Consider the following 23,411-nt stretch of genomic DNA (forward strand, 5'->3'; position numbering starts at 1 on the left):
GAGAGGAGACGGGTTCAAAACCAGAGCTTACGTTTCCCAGGGTTAGGATGGAGGGATGGTGGGAGGGAGAGGAAAGACTATAGACGGGCTAGTGTGAGTCAAAGCAGAGACCGTCATTTAACTTACTAGCAGTCCGAGACCGTCATTTAACATGCTAGCAGTCAGAGACCGTCATTTAACATGCTAGCAGTCAGAGACCGTCATTTACCATACTAGCAGTCAGAGACCGTCATTTAACATACTAGCAGTCAGAGACCGTCATTTACCATACTAGCAGTCAGAGACCGTCATTTAACATACTAGCAGTCAGAGACCGTCATTTACCATACTAGCAGTCAGAGACCGTCATTTACCATACTAGCAGTCAGAGACCGTCATTTAACATACTAGCAGTCAGAGACCGTCATTTACCATACTAGCAGTCAGAGGACCGTCATTTACCATACTAGCAGTCAGAGACCGTCATTTAACATACTAGCAGTCAGAGACCGTCATTTAACATACTAGCAGTCAGAGACCGTCATTTAACATACTAGCAGTCAGAGACCGTCATTTACCATACTAGCAGTCAGAGACCGTCATTTAACATACTAGCAGTCAGAGACCGTCATTTACCATACTAGCAGTCAGAGACCGTCATTTAACATACTAGCAGTCAGAGACCGTCATTTACCATACTAGCAGTCAGAGACCGTCATTTACCATACTAGCAGTCAGAGACCGTCATTTAACATACTAGCAGTCAGAGACCGTCATTTACCATACTAGCAGTCAGAGGACCGTCATTTACCATACTAGCAGTCAGAGACCGTCATTTAACATACTAGCAGTCAGAGACCGTCATTTAACATACTAGCAGTCAGAGACCGTCATTTAACATACTAGCAGTCAGAGACCGTCATTTAACATACTAGCAGTCAGAGACCGTCATTTAACATAATAACAGTCAGAGACAGTCAAGGCTATTCCATTGGGCCTCTGGTTCTATCTACACTACTGAGGAGATGGGTCGGTATTGGGCATGGTATTGGGCATGGTAATGGGCATGGTATTGGGCATGGTATTGGGCACGGTATTGGGCACGGTATTGGGCATGGTATTGTGTAAGGTATTGGGCACGGTATTGTGTAAGGTATTGGGCATGGTATTGGGCATGGTATTGGGCATGGTATTGTGTAAGGTATTGGGCACGGTATTGTGTAAGGTATTGGGCATGGTATTGTGTATGGTATTGGGCACGGTATTGTGTAAGGTATTGGGCACGGTATTGGGCATGGTATTGGGCACGGTATTGTGTAAGGTATTGGGCATGGTATTGTGTAAGGTATTGGGCACGGTATTGTGTAAGGTATTGGGCACGGTATTGTGTAAGGTATTGGGCACGGTATTGGGCACGGTATTGGGCACGGTATTGGGCACGGTATTGGGCACGGTATTGTGTATGGTATTGGGCACGGTATTGTGTAAGGTATTGGGCACGGTATTGTGTAAGGTATTGGGCATGGTATTGTGTAAGGTATTGGGCACGGTATTGTGTAAGGTATTGGGCATGGTATTGGGCATGGTATTGGGCATGGTATTGGGCATGGTATTGTGTAAGGTATTGGGCACGGTATTGTGTAAGGTATTGGGCATGGTATTGTGTATGGTATTGGGCACGGTATTGTGTAAGGTATTGGGCACGGTATTGGGCATGGTATTGGGCACGGTATTGTGTAAGGTATTGGGCACGGTATTGTGTAAGGTATTGGGCACGGTATTGTGTAAGGTATTGGGCACGGTATTGTGTAAGGTATTGGGCACGGTATTGGGCATGGTATTGGGCACGGTATTGGGCACGGTATTGGGCACGGTATTGGGCACGGTATTGGGCACGGTATTGGGCACGGTATTGTGTATGGTATTGGGCACGGTATTGTGTAAGGTATTGGGCACGGTATTGTGTAAGGTATTGGGCATGGTATTGTGTAAGGTATTGGGCACGGTATTGGGCATGGTATTGTGTAAGGTATTGGGCACGGTATTGTGTAAGGTATTGGGCATGGTATTGGGCACGGTATTGTGTAAGGTATTGGGCACGGTATTGTGTAAGGTATTGGGCATGGTATTGGGCACAGTATTGTGTATGGTATTGGGCACGGTATTGTGTAAGGTATTGGGCATGGTATTGGGCATGGTATTGTGTAAGGTATTGGGCACGGTATTGTGTAAGGTATTGGGCATGGTATTGGGCACGGTATTGTGTAAGGTATTGGGCACGGTATTGTGTAAGGTATTGGGCATGGTATTGGGCATGGTATTGTGTAAGGTATTGGGCACGGTATTGTGTAAGGTATTGGGCATGGTATTGTGTAAGGTATTGGGCATGGTATTGTGTAAGGTATTGGGCATGGTATTGTGTAAGGTATTGGGCATGGTATTGTGTAAGGTATTGGGCATGGTATTGTGTAAGGTATTGGGCATGGTATTGTGTAAGGTATTGGGCATGGTATTGTGTAAGGTATTGGGCATGGTATTGTGTAAGGTATTGGGCACGGTATTGTGTAAGGTATTGGGCACGGTATTGGGTAAGGTATTGGGCACGGTATTGTGTAAGGTATTGGGCACGGTATTGTGTAAGGTATTGGGCACGGTATTGTGTAAGGTATTGGGCATGGTATTGTGTAAGGTATTGGGCATGGTATTGGGCACGGTATTGGGCACGGTATTGGGCACGGTATTGTGTAAGGTATTGGGCATGGTATTGGGCATGGTATTGTGTATGGTATTGGGCATGGTATTGTGTAAGGTATTGGGCACGGTATTGTGTAAGGTATTGGGCACGGTATTGTGTAAGGTATTGGGCATGGTATTGGGCACGGTATTGGGCACGGTATTGGGCACGGTATTGGGCACGGTATTGGGCACGGTATTGGGCATGGTATTGTGTAAGGTATTGGGCACGGTATTGTGTAAGGTATTGGGCATGGTATTGGGCACGGTATTGGGCATGGTATTGGGCATGGTATTGGGCATGGTATTGTGTAAGGTATTGGGCACGGTATTGTGTAAGGTATTGGGCATGGTATTGTGTAAGGTATTGGGCACGGTATTGTGTAAGGTATTGGGCATGGTATTGTGTAAGGTATTGGGCACGGTATTGTGTAAGGTATTGGGCATGGTATTGGGCATGGTGATCAGTCTGGGTGTGAGCGTGCGCGTACGTGTGTGCGAGACTCACCACCTGCATGGCGGAGCTCCTTGGTGGGTGTGGCTCGATGAGCAGCTGACATGGGGTCTGTCCGAAACTCCTGATCTGTGCCTCCACAGCCTGGCGAGAGGGAGAGAGGGAGAGAGGTAAAGAGAGAGAGGTAGAGGTAAAGAGAGAGAGGTAGAGAGAGAGAGAGAGAGAGAGAGAGAGAGAGAGGTAGAGAGAGAGGTAGAGGTAAAGAGAGAGAGGTAGAGAGAGAGGTAGAGGTAAAGAGAGAGAGGTAGAGAGAGAGGTAGAGAGAGAGAGAGGTAGAGAGAGAGGTAGAGAGAGAGGTAGAGAGAGAGAGAGGTAGAGAGAGAGGTAGAGAGAGAGAGGTAGAGGTAAAGAGAGAGAGGTAGAGGTAAAGAGAGAGAGGTAGAGAGAGAGGTAGAGAGAGAGAGAGGTAGAGAGAGAGGTAGAGAGAGAGAGAGGTAGAGAGAAAGAGAGGTAGAGAGAAAGAGAGGTAGAGAGAGAGAGGTAGAGGTAAAGAGAGAGAGGTAGAGAGAGAGGTAGAGGTAAAGAGAGAGAGGTAGAGAGAGAGGTAGAGAGAGAGAGAGGTAGAGAGAAAGAGAGGTAGAGAGAGAGAGGTAGAGAGAGAGAGGGGTAGAGAGAGAGAGGGGTAGAGAGAGAGAGGGGTAGAGAGAGAGAGAGAGAGGGGTAGAGCGAGAGAGGGGTAGAGCGAGAGAGGGGTAGAGAGAGAGAGGGGTAGAGAGAGAGAGGGGTAGAGAGAGAGAGGGGTAGAGAGAGAGAGCGAGAGAGAGGTAGAGAGCGAGAGAGAGGTAGAGAGAGAGAGAGAGGTAGAGAGAGAGAGAGAGCGAGAGAGAGAGCGAGAGAGAGGTAGAGAGAGAGAGAGCGAGAGAGAGAGCGAGAGAGAGAGAGAGAGAGAGAGCGAGAGAGAGAGGTAGAGGTAGAGAGAGAGAGAGAGAAATAGAGCAGTAGAGAGAGAGAGAGAAAGAGATAGGTATGAGGAAGAGAAACAGAGAGAGCGAGAGAGTGAGAAACAGAGAGAGAGCGAGAGAAACAGAGAGAAAAAGAGCGAGAGAGCGCGTGAGAGAGCGAGAGAGAGAAACAGAGAGAAAGAGAGCAAGAGACAGACAGGCGGGTTAGGTGGCGCTAATTAAGAGATATAGGACCATAAATGTCACAGGAGACGCCGCCTCTCAGCTCTGGACAACATCAGGGGCCACAGAGTCAAGGCAACACAGGGCTGGGAGGACAGAGAGATGTACTAGTGTATGATCAACACAGTAAAGAATACATACAGCAACAGAGGTAGGTGTGTGTAAGAGTACTCTAAGTGAGATGGGGCTACAGAGAGAGAGAGAGTAAATACAACCCAATACATTGTAAATACAACTCATATTTATGTTTATTTATTTCCCTTTTGTACTTTAACTATTTGCACATTGTTACAACACTGTATATAGACATAATTATATTTGAAATGTCTTTATTCTTTTGGAACTTTTGTGTAATGTGTACTGTTAATTTTTTGTGTGTTTATTTCACTTTGTTTATTACCTAATCCACTTGCCTTGGCAATGATAACATACATGTTTCCCATGCCAATAAAGCCCCTTAAATTGAAATTGAATTGAGAGAGAGCGAGCGAGCGAGCGGGAGAAAGAAAGATCTTGGGCAGGAAAGACAGAGGTTAAGTGAGAGACTGCTGCGCCAGGCAATCTGACTGTGTGTGACTGCGTGTGAGAGAGTGAGTGTGGAGAAGAGCAGAGTACTATGTGAGACTGCAGTGGTTGAGCCTGAGCCGGGGTTGGCCTGGACTCCGGGAGTGATCTCATAGAGAAGGCCTGTACTGACTACAGATGGGATTTCCATGAGAAAACGTTGCTGTGAGCGGCACTGCTTATCCCTATTGTCTGAAACTAACCAGAGACGAGAGAGAGAGACTAGAGAGAGAGAGAAGAGACAAGAGAGACGAGACGAGAGAGAGAGAGCCTCAGTTAAGCCCGTATACTTACTGTATACTAATACCTGGGATTCATGTAAAATGGCACCCTTCTTTTGACCAGACCCCTATTTGTACTCTGGTCAGAAGTCAGGCACTACATAGGGAAGTGGATGTCATTTCAGATCCAGACCTATAATCCAGCCCCTGCCTGCCATCCTACCTTCCAGCTTTTGTGGAGGATCCCAGTGTAGTAAAAAAAAGATGGTTCCTAATCTCTAACAGGTATGAGAAAATCTCCCGGTCGAGACTCAAGGCCTCCACCGACGCCAGTGAGTGTCAGAAAACCCAGGGCTTTGGTTCCCTCTCTCTCCCTCTCCCCCTCTCTCTCTCTCTCGCTTTCCCCCAGTCTGTCTCCCTGCCTCTTACCTCCCCCTTCCCTCTCTTTTCCCGCTCTTTCCTTCTCTCTCCCTTTCTCTCCCCCACCCTTCTTTTCTCTGCCACTCAAGCTTTGATCCCCCACTGCTCTCACAGCTGAGGAGAACAATGGGATCTGTCCCTCCCTCTTTATTTAGTGTAAATCCACTCCTGGGTCCATTAGACTGAGCCATCGATTACAAACAGATGATCTAGTGTGTGTCCCAAATAGTACCCTATTCCCTACATAGGGCCCTGGCCAAAAGGAGTGCACCGTTAAGAGAATAGGGTGCCATTTGGGAGGCCTGCCCTACAGTCATTAAGAGAATCTTGAAATACCAGAGAATGCATGTAGGGATTCTAGGAAAAGCCCAAGTCATTACGGCACTGGAATGGGAGTCAGGGCAGGGCAAGATGGCAATAAGCGCTAGCTAGCTAACCCAATGTCTTCACAACATCACTGTTTGACGAAGGGGAACTAAAAGTGACTTTTACAAGATGATTTCAGATTTGCATAGAAATGTTGATGACACAAAATAAGAACACTTTTCAGTATTTTCCGCGGCGTGAATGTGAGTGGTGTCTGCAGGCGCTGGCTCTAGCTAGCCTAGTAGCTTGGCACAAGTCCAGCAGGAGGATTAAATGGAGGTGATTGATCAAAGTGTGTGAGCCTGGGGTGTGAGGGGTAGTCCGTCAGGACCCCTATGAACATCTGTGCCGGTGTAATTAGCTGTGGTCTGTCGTGTTCATCCAAAATACATTTGGCAAGAGCTATACCATATACATCCCTATATTATGCCATACATATTAAATACCAAATCATCCTTTATATATATATATATATATTAACATTTCTCTGATATCACATTTTAACAACCAAAAATATGATAAAATCTCTTGTATTAGTATACGATGATACAGACCACTTCCATCAGATCATGAACTGGACTGTGTGTACAGTATGGTGCGATGTCGGTCTCTCTCCCTATGGCCTCCCTATAGACAACAGAACACGCTCCGTACCACCGTACCTCCTCCTCCCCTGCCATTCAGCTGCCCTTCATGCTCAGTGACTGGAGCGTCGCATGGCGGGCACCGAGGGCAAACGCTGATTTATCACCTCATTCCCATCCAGATGTGCTTGAGCCCACCACCTACCCACCCACGCATGCAGATTCATTACCAGGACCAGTGGGGAGAGGGGAGGCTGTGGTCGGTCATTTCCTCAGCTAGAGGCCCATTACCCAGGCATGGCCAGGAGCCTGGTGCATGGTTAATACAACCGGACGGTAAATTGGATCTCTGACACCCACTATTTACCTTGGAGCTGCTCTGATGATCAGGAGAATAAATAAATCCACACCCCACACAGCATGGTGCCATCAGAGAGAGAGAGAGCAGATAAACTGTGTGAGTGAGTGAGTGAGTGAGTGAGTGAGTGAGTGAGTGAGTGAGTGAGTGAGTGAGTGAGTGAGTGAGTGAGTGAGTGAGTGAGTGAGTGAGTGTGTGAGTGAGTGAGTGAGTGAGTGAGTGAGTGAGTGAGAGAGAGAGAGAGAATCGAAGAAAGAGTTTGTTGTCACCCTCCTCCCCCCTCCCTCCCTGAGTCCAATCAGCTGGGGAGGTTTCTCCACACACCCTCCTCCCACCTCCCTGAGTCCAATCAGCTGGGGAGGTTTCTCCACACACCCTCCTCCCACCTCCCTGAGTCCAATCAGCTGGGGAGGTTTCTCCACACACCCTCCTCCCACCTCCCTGAGTCCAATCAGCTGGGGAGGTTTCTCCACACACCCTCCTCCCACCTCCCTGAGTCCAATCAGCTGGGGAGGTTTCTCCACACACCCTCCTCCCACCTCCCTGAGTCCAATCAGCTGGGGAGGTTTCTCCACACACCCTCCTCCCACCTCCCTGAGTCCAATCAGCTGGGGAGGTTTCTCCACACACCCGACTGAACCGCGGCGTTAGTTTTAATTAGTCAAGTACACCAGCAGTGCGTCTCCAGCCCCGAGCCGTAGCCAGCCTCAGCCCCTCAGTGTTTGTGAGGAAGCAAGCCTGTGGAGGAGGCGGAAATGGGTTGCTAGTCTGGGCCGTGTCAGGGCCAGGGGCCAAGGGGGGTGGAGGTTGGGATGGAGGGGGGTAGCGCCAAGGGAGACCGCCACTACTGAGTGACAACTGTTTCAGCCGTGGTCCTGGTGTGGTCTGGTCTGGTCTGGGCTAGGCCTTCCGGGGCTGGTTTGTGTCAGAACAGGCAATAGAGGACGGGTCTTGGTGGAGGGGGATAGGAAGGGACAGGGTAGGGAGGAATAGGGTAGGGAGGGAGGGACAGGGTAGCTAGGGAGGGACAGGGTAGGGAGGAATAGGGTAGGGAGGGACAGGGTAGCTAGGGAGGGACAGGGTAGCTAGGGAGGGACAGGGTAGGGAGGAATAGGGTAGGGAGGGACAGGGTAGGGAGGAATAGGGTAGGGAGGGACAGGGTAGCTAGGGAGGGACAGGGTAGCTAGGGAGGGACAGGGTAGCTAGGGAGGGACAGGGTAGCTAGGGAGGGACAGGGTAGGGAGGAATAGGGTAGGGAGGGACAGGGTAGGGAGGAATAGGGTAGGGAGGGACAGGGTAGCTAGGGAGGGACAGGGTAGGGAGGAATAGGGTATGGAGGGACAGGGTAGGGAGGAATAGGGTAGGGAGGGACAGGGTAGCTAGGGAGGGACAGGGTAGCTAGGGAGGGACAGGGTAGCTAGGGAGGGACAGGGTAGCTAGGGAGGGACAGGGTAGGGAGGAATAGGGTAGGGAGGGAGGGACAGGGTCGGGAGGTAGGGAGGGACAGGGTAGGGGGGAATAAGGTAGGGAGGGAGGGACAGGGTCGGGAGCTAGGGAGGGACAGGGTCGGGAGGGAGGGACAGTGTAGGGAGGAATAGGGTAGGGAGGGAGGGACAGGGTAGGGAGGGAGGGACAGGGTAGGGAGGAATAAGGTAGGGAGGGAGGGACAGGGTAGCTAGGGAGGGACAGGGTAGGGAGGAATAGGGTAGGGAGGGAGGGACATGGTAGGGGGGGACACGGTAGGTAGGGAGGGACAGGGTAGGGAGGAATAAGGTAGGGAGGGAGGGACAGGGTAGGTTGGGAGGAATAAGGTAGGGAGGGAGGGACAGGGTAGGTAGGGAGGAATAAGGTAGGGAGGGAGGGACAGGGTAGGGAGGGACAGGAGAGACAGGGACAGGGTAGGGAGGAATAGGGTAGGGAGGGAGGGACAGGGTAGGGAGGAATAGGGTAGGGAGGGACAGGGTAGCTAGGGAGGGTCAGGGTAGCTAGGGAGGGACAGGGTAGGGAGGGACAGGGTAGGGAGGAATAGGGTAGGGAGGGACAGGGTAGCTAGGGAGGGTCAGGGTAGCTAGGGAGGGACAGGGTAAGGAGGAATAGGGTAGGGAGGGACAGGGTAGCTAGGGAGGGACAGGGTAGCTAGGGAGGGACAGGGTAGCTAGGGAGGGACAGGGTAGCTAGGGAGGGACAGGGTAGCTAGGGAGGGACAGGGTAGCTAGGGAGGGACAGGGTAGGGGGGACAGGGTAGGTAGGGAGGGACAGGGTCGGGAGGTAGGGAGGGACAGGGTAGGGGGGAATAAGGTAGGGGGGGAGGGACAGGGTAGCTAGGGAGGGACAGGGTAGGGAGGAATAGGGTAGGGAGGGAGGGACAGGGTAGGGAGGGAGGGACAGGGTAGGGAGGGAGGGACAGGGTAGGGAGGAATAAGGTAGGGAGGGAGGGACAGGGTAGCTAGGGAGGGACAGGGTAGGGAGGAATAGGGTAGGGAGGGAGGGACAGGGTCGGGAGGGAGGGAGGGACAGGGTCGGGAGGTAGGGAGGGACAGGGTAGGGAGGAATAAGGTAGGGAGGGAGGGACAGGGTAGGTAGGGAGGAATAAGGTAGGGAGGGAGGGACAGGGTAGGTAGGGAGGAATAAGGTAGGGAGGGAGGGACAGGGTAGGTAGGGAGGAATAAGGTAGGGAGGGAGGGACAGGGTAGGGAGGGACAGGAGAGACAGGGACAGGGTAGGGAGGAATAGGGTAGGGAGGGAGGGACAGGGTAGGGAGGAATAGGGTAGGGTGGGACAGGGTAGGTAGGGAGGGACAGGGTAGCTAGGGAGGGTCAGGGTAGGGAGGGACAGGAGAGACAGGGACAGGGTAGGGAGGAATAAGGTAGGGAGGGAGGGACAGGGTAGGTAGGGAGGGTCAGGGTAGGGAGGGACAGGAGAGACAGGGACAGGGTAGGGAGGAATAGGGTAGGGAGGGAGGGACAGGGTAGGTAGGGAGGGTCAGGGTAGGGAGGGAGGGACAGGAGAGACAGGGACAGGGTAGGGAGGAATAGGGTAGGGAGGGAGGGACAGGGTAGGGAGGGACAGGAGAGACAGGGACAGGGTAGGGAGGAATAAGGTAGGGAGGGACAGCTGGAAGAGAGGCTCCCTGCCCCATAGGCCTACAGTCTACACAGGCCAAACCATGGCAGGGTGGAGGGTGGGGTGGAATGGGGTAGGGTAAGGGGGGAGGGGGGTCTAGCTGAGCTTTTGGAATGTCTCAAGGCAGATTAGGGAACACTGCGGAGACCGTTGCCATGTTTTCCCAGACGGGACTGCTTCCTGGTCATGCTCTCCCTCCATCAGTAAGAGAACATCAGCTACCTTCTTCCACTTCCTCTTCTCTGTGTTGACTCATGCCACATTAAGACAACCACTTTTTACTGCACCGGGACAGAGAGTACTGGTACAGGGGTTCCCCCTCTATTTCTCTCTCTCGCTCTCTCTCTCCTGCCCAATCTCTCTCGCTCTCTCTCTCCTGCCCAATCTCTCTCGCTCTCTCTCTCCTGCCCAATCTCTCTCGCTCTCTCTCTCCTGCCCAATCTCTCTCGCTCTCTCTCTCCTGCCCAATCTCTCTCGCTCTCTCTCTCCTGCCCAATCTCTCTCGCTCTCTCTCTCCTGCCCAATCTCTCTCGCTCTCTCTCTCCTGCCCAATCTCTCTCGCTCTCTCTCTCCTGCCCAATCTCTCTCGCTCTCTCTCTCCTGCCCAATCTCTCTCGCTCTCTCTCTCCTGCCCAATCTCTCTCGCTCTCTCTCTCCTGCCCAATCTCTCTCGCTCTCTCTCTCTTGCCCTCTCTCTCTCTCTTGCCCTCTCTCTCTCTCTCGCCCTCTCTCTCTCTCTCGCCCTCTCTCTCTCTCTCGCCCTCTCTCTCTCTCGCCCTCTCTCTCTCTCTCGCCCTCTCTCTCTCTCTCGCCCTCTCTCTCTCTCTCGCCCTCTCTCTCTCTCTCGCCCTCTCTCTCTCTCTCGCCCTCTCTCTCTCGCCCTCTCTCTCTCTCTCGCCCTCTCTCTCTCTCTCGCCCTCTCTCTCTCTCTTGCCCTCTCTCTCTCTCTTACCCTCTCTCTCTCCTGCCCTCTCTCTCTCTCCTGCCCTCTCTCTCTCTCCTGCCCTCTCTCTCTCTCCTGCCCTCTCTCTCTCTCCTGCCCTCTCTCTCTCTCCTGCCCTCTCTCTCTCTCTTGCCCTCTCTCTCTCTCTTGCCCTCTCTCTCTCTCTTGCCCTCTCTCTCTCTCTTGCCCTCTCGCTCTCTCTTGCCCTCTCTCTCTCTCTTACCCTCTCTCTCTCCTGCCCTCTCTCTCTCTCCTGCCCTCTCTCTCTCTCCTGCCCTCTCTCTCTCTCCTGCCCTCTCTCTCTCTCCTGCCCTCTCTCTCTCTCCTGCCCTCTCTCTCTCTCCTGCCCTCTCTCTCTCTCTTGCCCTCTCTCTCTCTCTCTTGCCCTCTCTCTCTCTCTTGCCCTCTCTCTCTCTCTTGCCCTCTCTCTCTCTCTTGCCCTCTCTCTCTCTCCTGCCCTCTCTCTCTCTCCTGCCCTCTCTCTCTCTCCTGCCCTCTCTCTCTCTCCTGCCCTCTCTCTCTCTCCTGCCCTCTCTCTCTCTCCTGCCCTCTCTCTTTCTCCTGCCCTCTCTCTCTCTCCTGCCCTCTCTCTCTCTCCTGCCCTCTCTCCTGCCCTCTCTCTCTATCTCACGCTGTCCTTTGTCTGTGATTATGGAAAATCTCACGGCCGTCACACACCAGTGACAATACACAGACGGGAACAGTCTGCATTTTACAGCTTTCACGTAATACGAGTATAAATTAAACATACCCACGCAAACAGGAACCTGCGTTGAGTTGTCGCACAACCCCCACAAACCAGACAACACGCCAAGGACATCCTCCGTTATTCATTTCCCTTCATTCAAAACCAAGTGCGGCTATGCGGTTACTCCGATGCGTTTATTTGCATAAAAACACCATGTTTTCCATCCAGATGCAGCTTGTCAAGTGGTTGAGTAAATCAGATGACCGTAGCCTCGCTGCAGAGGGGTCTTTCTCCGTCCTTTAAATCTACAGAATATAGAGACTTCATCAGATACGGACCAGCGCCCCCTAAAGAAGATTGGCCTTGCCAGCGGCCCCACATAATCACATGCCTATATGCCATAACATTGTAGTATGGGCAAGTATATAGGTGACCTATGCCCAGCAAGTTTCCAACATCACACGCCTTTATAAACGTCAGCTGGGAATTTAATGAGAAGAGAGTGACTCTGAAGATGGGTCCTCTTGTACATTAGCCTGAGCAACACGTCCCAGAGCTAGCTATCGGAACAGTTCACTTTGACCTTCAGCTGAACACCCACTGGACACTAATCAACCTCGAACACTGTTCCACAGTGAGTGTACTGCTGGAAATGACGACTACTATCACCCTACTGTGTCCTTGTTGAACGCCGATGTCAAGATGCTGATATTCTGGCCAGGACTCTGACAGTAAAAGTTCTGAGGGAGGTTCAGTGGGAATGTGTTTTGGTTGGTGGACGGGTAATGTTGTTCATTTCAAATGTACACACTTCATTCCAACTGAACATCATAATAGTGTCATGAAATTATATTCAACACAACATAAGTAATTGCTAAATAGTGATATCAGAGCAATTAGGATATTTGTTTCCGGATCATTTGTTTGGGGCTTCAGAGTGTCTTCAACAAAATAAATATATCATTATATAGGAAGTTATGTTGACCAGCTCTCGTTGTATTTAGGGTACACTGTGTTATCTCTGGAGGTTATTAGAGCCAGGACGGTACCGGTAGCAGGATATTTTTTACATGACAAAAATTAAAACATGACGCAAACCAATCTCTTTGGTCCTTTAAAAACCTGCTGTATGTTACATATTATGTTAGAAAATAAATACACGTGACTCTGGATGACATCATGATGTTTGTTTCCAACATTAGAGCTGATTTCTAAACCAGTTCAATCCGCTTTCTGTTGTGTTCCCTTACCACCATACTAACGAGTACAACCATACCGGTACCGTCCCGGCCCTAGAGTTTATACAGTACACACTCAGTGCACTCTGGGCCAGAAGAGGCTGTCTCAGTGGCTGGCTGACATGTCTGGCACCCTGAGTTACACTTCAGTGGCACCGTTTTAGATGAGAAGTCACCCTCTAGTTGTGGGGTCAGCACCCTGTTCGCCTGCCACAGATTTGTTAGAGTGTCAATGAGAGAGTTAGCGCTGTAAGCTAGCCATGGTGTATTGCTATATTGGTGTACCGTGTTGCTGCTGTGGGGAGAGAAGGAGAGGCTGCCTGCCTGTTGGTTCAAAGTGAAGGGAGGATGAATAATGAATGAAAGTAGAGGGAGAAAAACACAAACACACTCCCGATTTTTAAGGGCTTTCTCAGACCTTAAAGTGGAGCACTTCATACAGCTTTCAGTGGGATCCCAGTGCTGGAGAAGAAAGACTGCTGGGTTCAGCAACTCAATTTGACTGAATAGTACTTACTTACCACACAGCCCTGCTGTTGAATGTAACACAAATAACAGCGTCAATAATGTCGGAGGATTGTACCTTTTGCTGATGCTAATGGACTTTAATTGAATTGGATTCAACATCCCAGTTAAGAGCTTTAATGGCTCTGTGTGATACCGTGGAGTAATTCATGTCCAGCAGGGGATTTTAGAGATGGAGAAGACAAATAATATAATATTATAACAAATAATATGCAGAAAAACGTCACGTCAACTCTCTGTGTGTGTGTGTGTGTGTGTGTGTGTGTGTGTGTGTGTGTGTGTGTGTGTGTGTGTGTGTGTGTGTGTGTGTGTTACATCACCTCTCTGAGCATGGGGTCGGTGATGGAGCTGAGGTTGATGGTCCCTTCATAGGTCAGGTAGTAGAAGACGTTGAGAGACCTGGTGGCCTCAGGACCCTGCTGCTTGTAGCCAAAGATCAGGTCGATCCACTGGTGCAGCTGGCACGACACAAACTCACTCTCCAGAGCCTGGGAAGACAGGAGGAGCCATGGTTAGAGGGGATTGGGCTAAATGAAAGGGTTATTGAGCAGATATTGAACAGAAAAAGATACTAACCGTGTTCAGAGTGAGGCGACGAGGACTCATGGTTAGAGGGGATTGGGATAGACAGAGTGGTACAAGAGGATTCCAAGATTATATCAACAATAGGAGGTAGGGAATCCTTGCAAATCATTGATTGAAGTTGATGTCACTCATAAGCCACAGAACCAAGGGGGGATTAGACGAAGTCAAAGGATTATTTATATAGGTCTACTGAAGCATTACGAGCAGATACAGTAGACCTGCTAAACTGCAAGACTGCAAATAATGTTCGGAAGTAATTGTTGTAATTCCAGAATGCTTACTCCACCCCCCCAACCCCCACAAAAAGCTGCAACTCAAAGCAGAACTTGTTCAAAGTCATTTCAATAGCAGATAGCAGCACCGACTATAATCTGCATAATGAAGAAAATGCTCCAAAAGACTCCAATGCTAATCGTGTGAAAACATGAAACATGAGAACACTCCGTTCTAGTAGGACGTTGGGGACTCATTTTGGACTTTTCTTCCCCTTTCGTGGGATGACGAGACGAGATAATGTATATAGCGGTGCTTTGGAACGTCTCTGTCTCACCATAACATTGAGATACAAGCTGTTTTTCTACTCATTAGCTGGCAAAGAAGGGAAAACATTTATGGTTTCTCATAAAAACAGCAATTGTGTTAATTTCTGGAAAAGCTGTCGGCACGGCAACAACAAAGGCTTCTAAACGCGTTCCAAATTAGAATGAGGAGGCCTTGATTGTCATTGCTGCCTTGTGTCACATTAATTCTGTGACAAAACATTAAACCGGTACACTTAAATGGCAATTTATATCATTTAAATGTTTACAGCCGGGGCTGGCCCATCACTCACTTAAATGTGACTTTCTGACAGCTAATTTTCCTTCTAATTCTCTCTCACTCTCTTAATTATAACTTTCAATCAGGGAGGAATGGCAGAGAGAGAGAGACAGAGCGAGAGAGAGAACATAGAGAGAGAAAGATAGAGATGGGGAAAGAACGAGATTCAGACAGAGAGAGAGAGAGAGAGAGAGAGAGAGAGAGAGGAGGTGAGCGAGAAAAAGAGAGAGCGAACAGCTAGACGCCTGCTGCCTGTCTGCCATCATGACATCTCCCCCTGACGGGGCGATCGAGCCTCAGCCTGATGGTAAACCGTGAGAGCTCTTGTATAATGACTTTATGAGCCGTGGAAACAATATCAATAAATTGGTCGGTGTCAAGGAGAGAGAGAAAAGGCCCTGGGGCGGCAGAGCACTGAAAGGTCTCTGGGTTTTCATGTGGAACTGGGTCTGCGTCCTAAATGTAACCATGTTCACTATATACATAGCGCCCTATGGGCCCGGATCAAAATGAGTGCACTAACTAGGGAATAAAGTACCAACATTGGGATGCAAGCTGGGAAGTGGAGTGGAGGAAGAACACTATTTAAATGAGAACATTTGTTATATAAGTGCATAACAAATTGTGTGAATAGGTTTATGGTTATTATACGTCATGGTTCTTTTTTTATAAATGTTCAACAATTATACTTCCGCAATTATAGTTTAGCAACCTGGAAACATGGTTAAATTAGTAGCCACAGATAGCGCAATTATTTTCCCCCCTTTAAAACACACAATAAAATATGAGAGAATACCAATGTTTTGGGAGTAATTATTAACAATAAGACCAAACAGAGCACCCCTGAAACAGAGCACCCCTGGAACAGAGCACCCCTGGAACAGAGCACCCCTGGAACAGAGCACCCCTGGAACAGAGCACCCCTGGAACAGAGCACCCCTGGAACAGAGCACCCCTGGCACAGAGCACCCCTGGAACAGAGCACCCCTGGAACAGAGCACCCCTGGAACAGAGCACCCCTGGAACAGAGCACCCCTGGAACAGAGCACCCCTGGAACAGAGCACCCCTGGCACAGAGCACCCCTGGCACAGAGCACCCCTGGAACAGAGCACCCCTGGAACAGAGCACCCCTGGAACAGAGCACCCCTGGCACAGAGCACCCCTGGCACAGAGCATCCCTGGAACAGAGCACCCCTGGAACAGAGCACCCCTGGAACAGAGCACCCCTGGAACAGAGCACCCCTGGAACAGAGCACCCCTGGAGCCTCCTTAGGTGCAGAGTCCAGGCTTCTTGTCTGCATTTCCTCCGACATAAACACACTTATGTTAATACGTTCAAAGCTCTGTGTCAGAGAGTGATCCGTTTTATTAGGGCTACATGTCTATTAGAATCCAGGACAGGCCTCTTAATGACAAGCTGACTGGGGGCCGGTGTGTGTGTGTGTGTTTGTGTTCCTTCATTTTGTGCGTGTGTGTGTGTGACAGAGAGAGATCAGTTCATTATGCGCTAGGCCTGACCTTTGACGGGGCCCTGCTCCCTCTGTTTCTAAACTAATGCAGAGTCTGATGGCCATTTAATGTGCGCTGCAATCTCCTGTCAATCAAGGCAGGGACACAAAGAACAGCCTGTGTTATTGCAGCACCCTCTCCAGAGGCCCGCCTTTATGGTAATGAGGTTCTAGCATTTGGGGAAAGGGAGAGGGGAATAGTATTGTGTGTGTGCGTGTGTGTCTGTCTCTGACTGAGATGCAATCGTTTGGTAGTGCCTAGAAATCCCCTCTCTCATCAGTGATTCAGGGAGCGTTTGGTAGTGCCTGCGGAGGTATAGTGAACTAGCTCTGTGGTGTGTCATTCAAAGTCTCTCAGTCTGTGCTGCTAAAAGAGAGGACCATTGGCAATTCTACCCTGTGTTGTCCCAGACACGTTTGATCAACAAGCAAAACGGTTGTGGGAGAACCATCTCTTTATTTTATTTAAGATATTTTTGTAAATTGTGTGTGTGTGTGTGGGGGGGCAGTGTATTTTACAATAGTTCTCTTTTGTTTGATTTTAATCCCATCCTTCATCTACCCTCAACTGTGCTGTGATGTTTGACAACGTTTCTGAACCTTTCTATTCTCATAGTTTCTACAGATAAATTAAAGATGACCATTTTTGCTAAAAGTATTATTATATTAAAAACCCTTCTTTGTTAAGACAAAGATCTTTCAGCCACCAAACCTTCATCTAAAAACCCTTCTTCGTCAGAGACAGACGGCTTGTGTAGACTAGAGAGAGCCAGACTGCTTGTGTAGACTAGAGAGAGACAGAAGTCTTGCGTAGACTAGAGAGCCAGAAGTGTTGCGTAGACTAGAGAGCCAGAAGTGTTGCGTAGACTAGAGAGAGACAGAAGTATTGTGTAGACTAGAGAGACACAAAAGTCTTGCGTAGACTAGAGAGAGACAGAAGTATTGTGTAGACTAGAGAGAGACAGAAGTGTTGCGTAGACTAGAGAGAGACAGAAGTCTTGCGTAGACTAGAGAGACAGAAGTGTTGCGTAGACTAGAGAGAGACATACGTGTTGTGTAGACTAGAGAGATAGAAGTGTTGTGTAGACTAGAGAAACACAGAAGTCTTGCGTAGACTAGAGAGACACAGAAGTCTTGCGTAGACTAGAGAGACACAGAAGTCTTGCGTAGACTAGAGAGACACAGAAGTATTGTGTAGACTAGAGAGAGACAGAAGTCTTGTGTAGACTAGAGAGAGACAGAAGTCTTGTGTAGACTAGAGAGAGACAGAAGTCTTGTGTAGACTAGAGAGAGACAGAAGTCTTGTGTAGACTAGAGAGAGACAGAAGTCTTGTGTAGACTAGAGAGAGACAGAAGTATTGTGTAGACCAGAGAGAGAGACAGAAGTCTTGTGTAGACTAGAGAGAGACAGAAGTATTGCGTAGACTAGAGAGACACAGAAGTCTTGTGTAGACTAGAGAGACACAGAAGTCTTGTGTAGACTAGAGAGACACAGAAGTCTTGTGTAGACTAGAGAGACACAGAAGTCTTGTGTAGACTAAAAAGAGCCAGAAGTCTTGTGTAGACTAGAGAGAGCCAGAAGTGTTGTGTAGACTAGAGCGAGACAGAAGTATTGCGTAGACTAGAGACACAGAAGTCTTGTGTAGACTAGAGAGACACAGAAGTCTTGTGTAGACTAGAGAAACACAGAAGTCTTGCGTAGACTAGAGAGACACAGAAGTCTTGCGTAGACTAGAGAGACACAGAAGTCTTGCGTAGACTAGGGAGACACAGAAGTATTGTGTAGACTAGAGAGAGACAGAAGTCTTGTGTAGACTAGAGAGAGACAGAAGTCTTGTGTAGACTAGAGAGAGACAGAAGTCTTGTGTAGACTAGAGAGAGACAGAAGTCTTGTGTAGACTAGAGAGAGACAGAAGTCTTGTGTAGACTAGAGAGAGACAGAAGTATTGTGTAGACCAGAGAGAGACAGAAGTCTTGTGTAGACTAGAGAGAGACAGAAGTATTGCGTAGACTAGAGAGACACAGAAGTCTTGTGTAGACTAGAGAGACACAGAAGTCTTGTGTAGACTAGAGAGACACAGAAGTATTGTGTAGACTAGAGAGACACAGAAGTCTTGTGTAGACTAGAGAGACACAGAAGTCTTGTGTAGACTAGAGAGACACAGAAGTCTTGTGTAGACTAAAAAGAGCCAGAAGTCTTGTGTAGACTAGAGAGAGCCAGAAGTGTTGTGTAGACTAGAGCGAGACAGAAGTATTGCGTAGACTAGAGACACAGAAGTCTTGTGTAGACTAGAGAGACACAGAAGTCTTGTGTAGACTAGAGAGACACAGAAGTATTGTGTAGACTAGAGAGACACAGAAGTCTTGTGTAGACTAGAGAGACACAGAAGTCTTGTGTAGACTAAAAAGAGCCAAAAGTCTTGTGTAGACTAGAGAGAGCCAGAAGTGTTGTGTAGACTAGAGAGCCAGAAGTGTTGCGTAGACTAGAGAGAGACAGATGTCTTGCGTAGACTAGATAGAGACAGAAGTCTTGTGTAGACTAGAGAGACACAGAAGTCTTGTGTAGACTAGAGAGACACAGAAGTCTTGTGTAGACTAGAGAGACACAGAAGTCTTGTGTAGACTAAAAAGAGCCAGAAGTCTTGTGTAGACTAGAGAGAGCCAGAAGTGTTGTGTAGACTAGAGAGCCAGAAGTGTTGCGTAGACTAGAGAGAGACAGAAGTCTTGTGTAGACTAGAGAGAGACAGGAGTGTTGTGTAGACTAGAGAGAGACAGAAGTGTTGTGTAGACTAGAGAGAGACAGAAGTCTTGTGTAGACTAGAGAGACACAGAAGTATTGTGTAGACTAGAGAGACACAGAAGTCTTGTGTAGACTAGAGAGACACAGTAGTCTTGTGTAGACTAGAGAGACACAGAAGTATTGTGTAGACTAAAAAGAGCCAGAAGTCTTGTGTAGACTAGAGAGAGCCAGAAGTGTTGTGTAGAGTAGAGAGCCAGAAGTGTTGCGTAGACTAGAGAGAGACAGATGTCTTGTGTAGACTAGAGAGAGACAGAAGTATTGTGCAGACTAGAGAGACAGAAGTGTTGTGTAGACTAGAGAGAGACAGAAGTATTGTGTAGACTAGAGAGAGACAGAAGTGTTGTGTAGACTAGAGAGACAGAAGTGTTGTGTAGACTAGAGAGAGACAGAAGTATTGTGTAGACTAGAGAGAGACAGAAGTGTTGTGTAGACTAGAGAGAGACAGAAGTGTTGTGTAGACTAGAGAGACAGAAGTGTTGTGTAGACTAGAGAGAGCCAGAAGTGTTGTGTAGACTAGAGAGAGACAGAAGTGTTGTGTAGACTAGAGAGAGACAGAAGTGTTGTGTAGACTAGAGAGAGACAGAAGTGTTGTGTAGACTAGAGAGAGACAGAAGTCTTGTGTAGACTAGAGAGAGACAGAAGTATTGTGTAGACTAGAGAGAGACAGATGTCTTGTGTAGACTAGAGAGAGACAGAAGTATTGTGTAGACTAGAGAGCCAGAAGTGTTGTGTAGACTAGAGAGAGACAGAAGTATTGTGCAGACTAGAGAGAGACAGAAGTATTGTGTAGACTAGAGAGCCAGAAGTGTTGTGTAGACTAGAGAGAGACAGATGTCTTGCGTAGACTAGAGAGAGCCAGAAGTGTTGCGTAGACTAGAGAGAGACAGATGTCTTGTGTAGACTAGAGAGAGACAGAAGTGTTGTGTAGACTAGAGAGAGACAGAAGTATTGTGTAGACTAGAGAGAGACAGAAGTGTTGTGTAGACTAGAGAGACAGAAGTGTTGTGTAGACTAGAGAGAGATAGAAGTGTTGTGTAGACTAGAGAGACAGAAGTGTTGTGTAGACTAGAGAGACAGAAGTATTGTGTAGACTAGAGAGAGCCAGAAGTGTTGTGTAGACTAGAGAGAGACAGAAGTATTGTGTAGACTAGAGAGAGACAGAAGTGTTGTGTAGACTAGAGAGAGACAGAAGTATTGTGTAGACTAGAGAGACACAGAAGTCTTGTGTAGACTAGAGAGACACAGTAGTCTTGTGTAGACTAGAGAGACACAGAAGTATTGTGTAGACTAAAAAGAGCCAGAAGTCTTGTGTAGACTAGAGAGAGCCAGAAGTGTTGTGTAGAGTAGAGAGCCAGAAGTGTTGCGTAGACTAGAGAGAGACAGATGTCTTGTGTAGACTAGAGAGAGACAGAAGTATTGTGCAGACTAGAGAGAGACAGAAGTGTTGTGTAGACTAGAAAGAGACAGAAGTGTTGTGTAGACTAGAGAGCCAGAAGTGTTGTGTAGACTAGAAAGAGACAGAAGTGTTGTGTAGACTAGAAAGAGACAGAAGTGTTGTGTAGACTAGAAAGAGACAGAAGTATTGTGTAGACTAGAGAGAGCCAGAAGTGTTGTGTAGACTAGAGAGAGACAGAAGTGTTGTGTAGACTAGAGAGACAGAAGTGTTGTGTAGACTAGAGAGACAGAAGTGTTGTGTAGACTAGAGAGAGCCAGAAGTGTTGTGTAGACTAGAGAGAGCCAGAAGTGTTGTGTAGACTAGAGAGACAGAAGTGTTGTGTAGACTAGAGAGAGACAGAAGTGTTGTGTAGACTAGAGAGAGACAGAAGTGTTGTGTAGACTAGAGAGAGACAGAAGTGTTGTGTAGACTAGAGAGACACAGAAGTGTTGTGTAGACTAGAGAGAGCCAAAAGTGTTGTGTTGACTAGAGAGAGACAGAAGTCTTGTGTAGACTAGAGAGAGCCAGAAGGCTTGTGTAGACTAGAGAGAGCCAGAAGGCTTGTGTAGACTAGAGAGACAGATTCCTGAGGAGAGATCCAGATCCACTAAGGGAGATCCAGCAGGCAGCAGGGTTATTGATGGGCCAATTAGCAGCCACTGTCTGTTTCATCCTGTTCCACCGGGAATCCTCTGATAATTAATGAATAATTTAGCATGCCTTTATGTAAATGCCTGGCAGGGGGTGGATAACACCGAAATATCACTACACTACTGTTATCAGGAGGTTTCTATCAACAACTGCTGTGTATCGTCAAAGGTTCAGAGATCCCTTTGTTGCCAACTACTGAGAATTGTTTGTCGCCTAGTCATGTGTAAAGCTTCAAATGCCAGACATTTCACATTTCTATAGTGGTGAATTATTACCAATAATATATAAATATTTTTATATGACACAAAACATTCTATTAATAGATTTCTGGGGGGAGAAAAGCGGGGTGTAATTTCCCACGGCTCTCGTTTTAGCGATCCTGTATTCCTCAAGTTCCTCTGTCTGGGTTGTGATGTTGGTTCCAACGAAAACACAGGATTTGGTAACAGTGACGGCACACACACGTTTCCTCTACGGCTGTCTGATGTTACAGAGAGGACGGGGTGCGGGGCTACCTTCATACACACAGGGGCTCAGGGGTGACCTGTGTGTGTGCGTGCTTTCGGGGGTGACCTGCTCTCACCAAAAACCCCTTGACTAATAGTGTGTGCCGACTGGTTGCGACTGTGTTACGGTCCGGGTCGGGTCAGCCAATAGCTACCAGACTTCCTGTGCTGCTGAGCTGGGCCGTGTGTGAGCCGCTCACAGCTACCTGCCCCATGGAATTGTGGGAGCTCTGGGATATCACTGTAGCCTTCCCGTTGACAGACGTTTAGGGTCATGTATAAATCATGCATCCCATCATGCTTAGGGTCATGTATAAAAATGCCCAGTTGCCTGTTATTTTGTCTACCATGTCTAGAAGAAGAGATGTCAGTGACTTCGAAAGAGGGGTCTCAAAGGACCATAGAGGGTTTAAAGGGTGTGTGTGTTTGGATTGACTATCCTTTATTTAACCTTTATTTAACTAGGCAAGTCAGTTAAGAACAAATGCGGCCTACCCCGGCAAAACCCTAACCCGGACAACACTGGGCCAATTGTGGGCCGCCCTATGGGACTCCCAATCACGGTTGGCTGTGATACAGCTCGAAATCGAACCAGGGTCTGTAGTGACGCCTCTAGCACTGAGATGCAGTGGCTTAGACCGCTGCGCCACTCGGGAGCCCCCGAGGATCAGAAGTCCTCACAAGGATAGTAAAACAAGGATAGTATGCCAGCAGCATACCACCCTGCATACCACTGCTGGCTTGCTTCTGAAGCTAAGCAGGGTTGGTCCTGGTCAGTCCCTGGATGGGAGACCAGATGCTGCTGGAAGTGGTGTTGGCGGGCCAGTAGGAGGCACTCTTTCCTCTGGTCTAAAAAAAATATCCCAATGCCCCAGGGCAGTGATTGGGGACACTGCCCTGTGTAGGGTGCTGTCTTTCGGATGGGACGTTAAACGGGTGTCCTGACTCTCTGAGGTCATTAAAGATCCCATGGCACTTATCGTAAGAGTAGGGGTGTTAACCCCGGTGTCCTGGCTAAATTCCCAATCTGGCCCTCAAACCATCATGGTCACCTAATAATCCCCAGTTTACAATTGGCTCATTCATCCCCCTCCTCTTCCCTGTAACTATTCCCCAGGTCGTTGCTGCAAATGAGAACGTGTTCTCAGTCAACTTACCTGGTAAAATAACGGTAAAATAAATAAATAAATAAAAAAAACAAGAAAAATGTGAATATTTCGCCATTCCCCACAAGAGAAAGGCTATTTTAGGCTTACTGGTTAGATTTAAGGTTAAGGTTACAATTAGGGTTAGCAGTTAAGATTAGAGTTAGGGGTTAGGGTTAGATTAAGGGTTATAGGGTTAGGTTTAGGGAAAATATGAATTTGAATGGTAATCAAGTGTTTGGTCCCCACATGGATAGTAAAATAAACATGTGTGTCTCAGTCACCAGAACTCAAAACCAAATAAACATGTGTGTCTCAGTCACCAGAACTCAAAACCAAATAAACATGTGTGTCTCAGTCACCAGAACTCAAAACCAAATAAACATGTGTGTCTCAGTCACCAGAACTCAAAACCAAATAAACATGTGTGTCTCAGTCACCAGAACTCAAAACCAAATAAACATGTGTGTCTCAGTCACCAGAACTCAAAACCAAATAAACATGTGTGTCTCAGTCACCAGAACTCAAAACCAAATAAACATGTGTGTCTCAGTCACCAGAACTCAAAACCAAATAAACAT

General features: G+C 48.3%; 1 protein-coding gene across 6 annotated transcripts in view; it reads right to left on the reverse strand.

Annotated features, from left to right (window-relative positions):
- Positions 1-23,411, reverse strand: part of LOC129841100 (lipopolysaccharide-responsive and beige-like anchor protein) — a 340,220-nt gene that overhangs the window by 37,809 nt on the left and 279,000 nt on the right. For all 6 annotated transcript variants that reach the window (XM_055909205.1, XM_055909200.1, XM_055909204.1 and 3 more), the window contains 2 exons: positions 13,701-13,868; positions 3,221-3,310 (listed from right to left, as the gene is read on the reverse strand). In XM_055909205.1, coding sequence (XP_055765180.1) covers positions 3,221-3,310; positions 13,701-13,868 — 258 coding nt within the window. The remainder of the gene's footprint in view (positions 1-3,220; positions 3,311-13,700; positions 13,869-23,411) is intronic.

The sequence above is a fragment of the Salvelinus fontinalis genome, chromosome 42 (assembly GCF_029448725.1).
Source record: "Salvelinus fontinalis isolate EN_2023a chromosome 42, ASM2944872v1, whole genome shotgun sequence".
NCBI classification, from domain to species: domain Eukaryota; kingdom Metazoa; phylum Chordata; class Actinopteri; order Salmoniformes; family Salmonidae; genus Salvelinus; species Salvelinus fontinalis.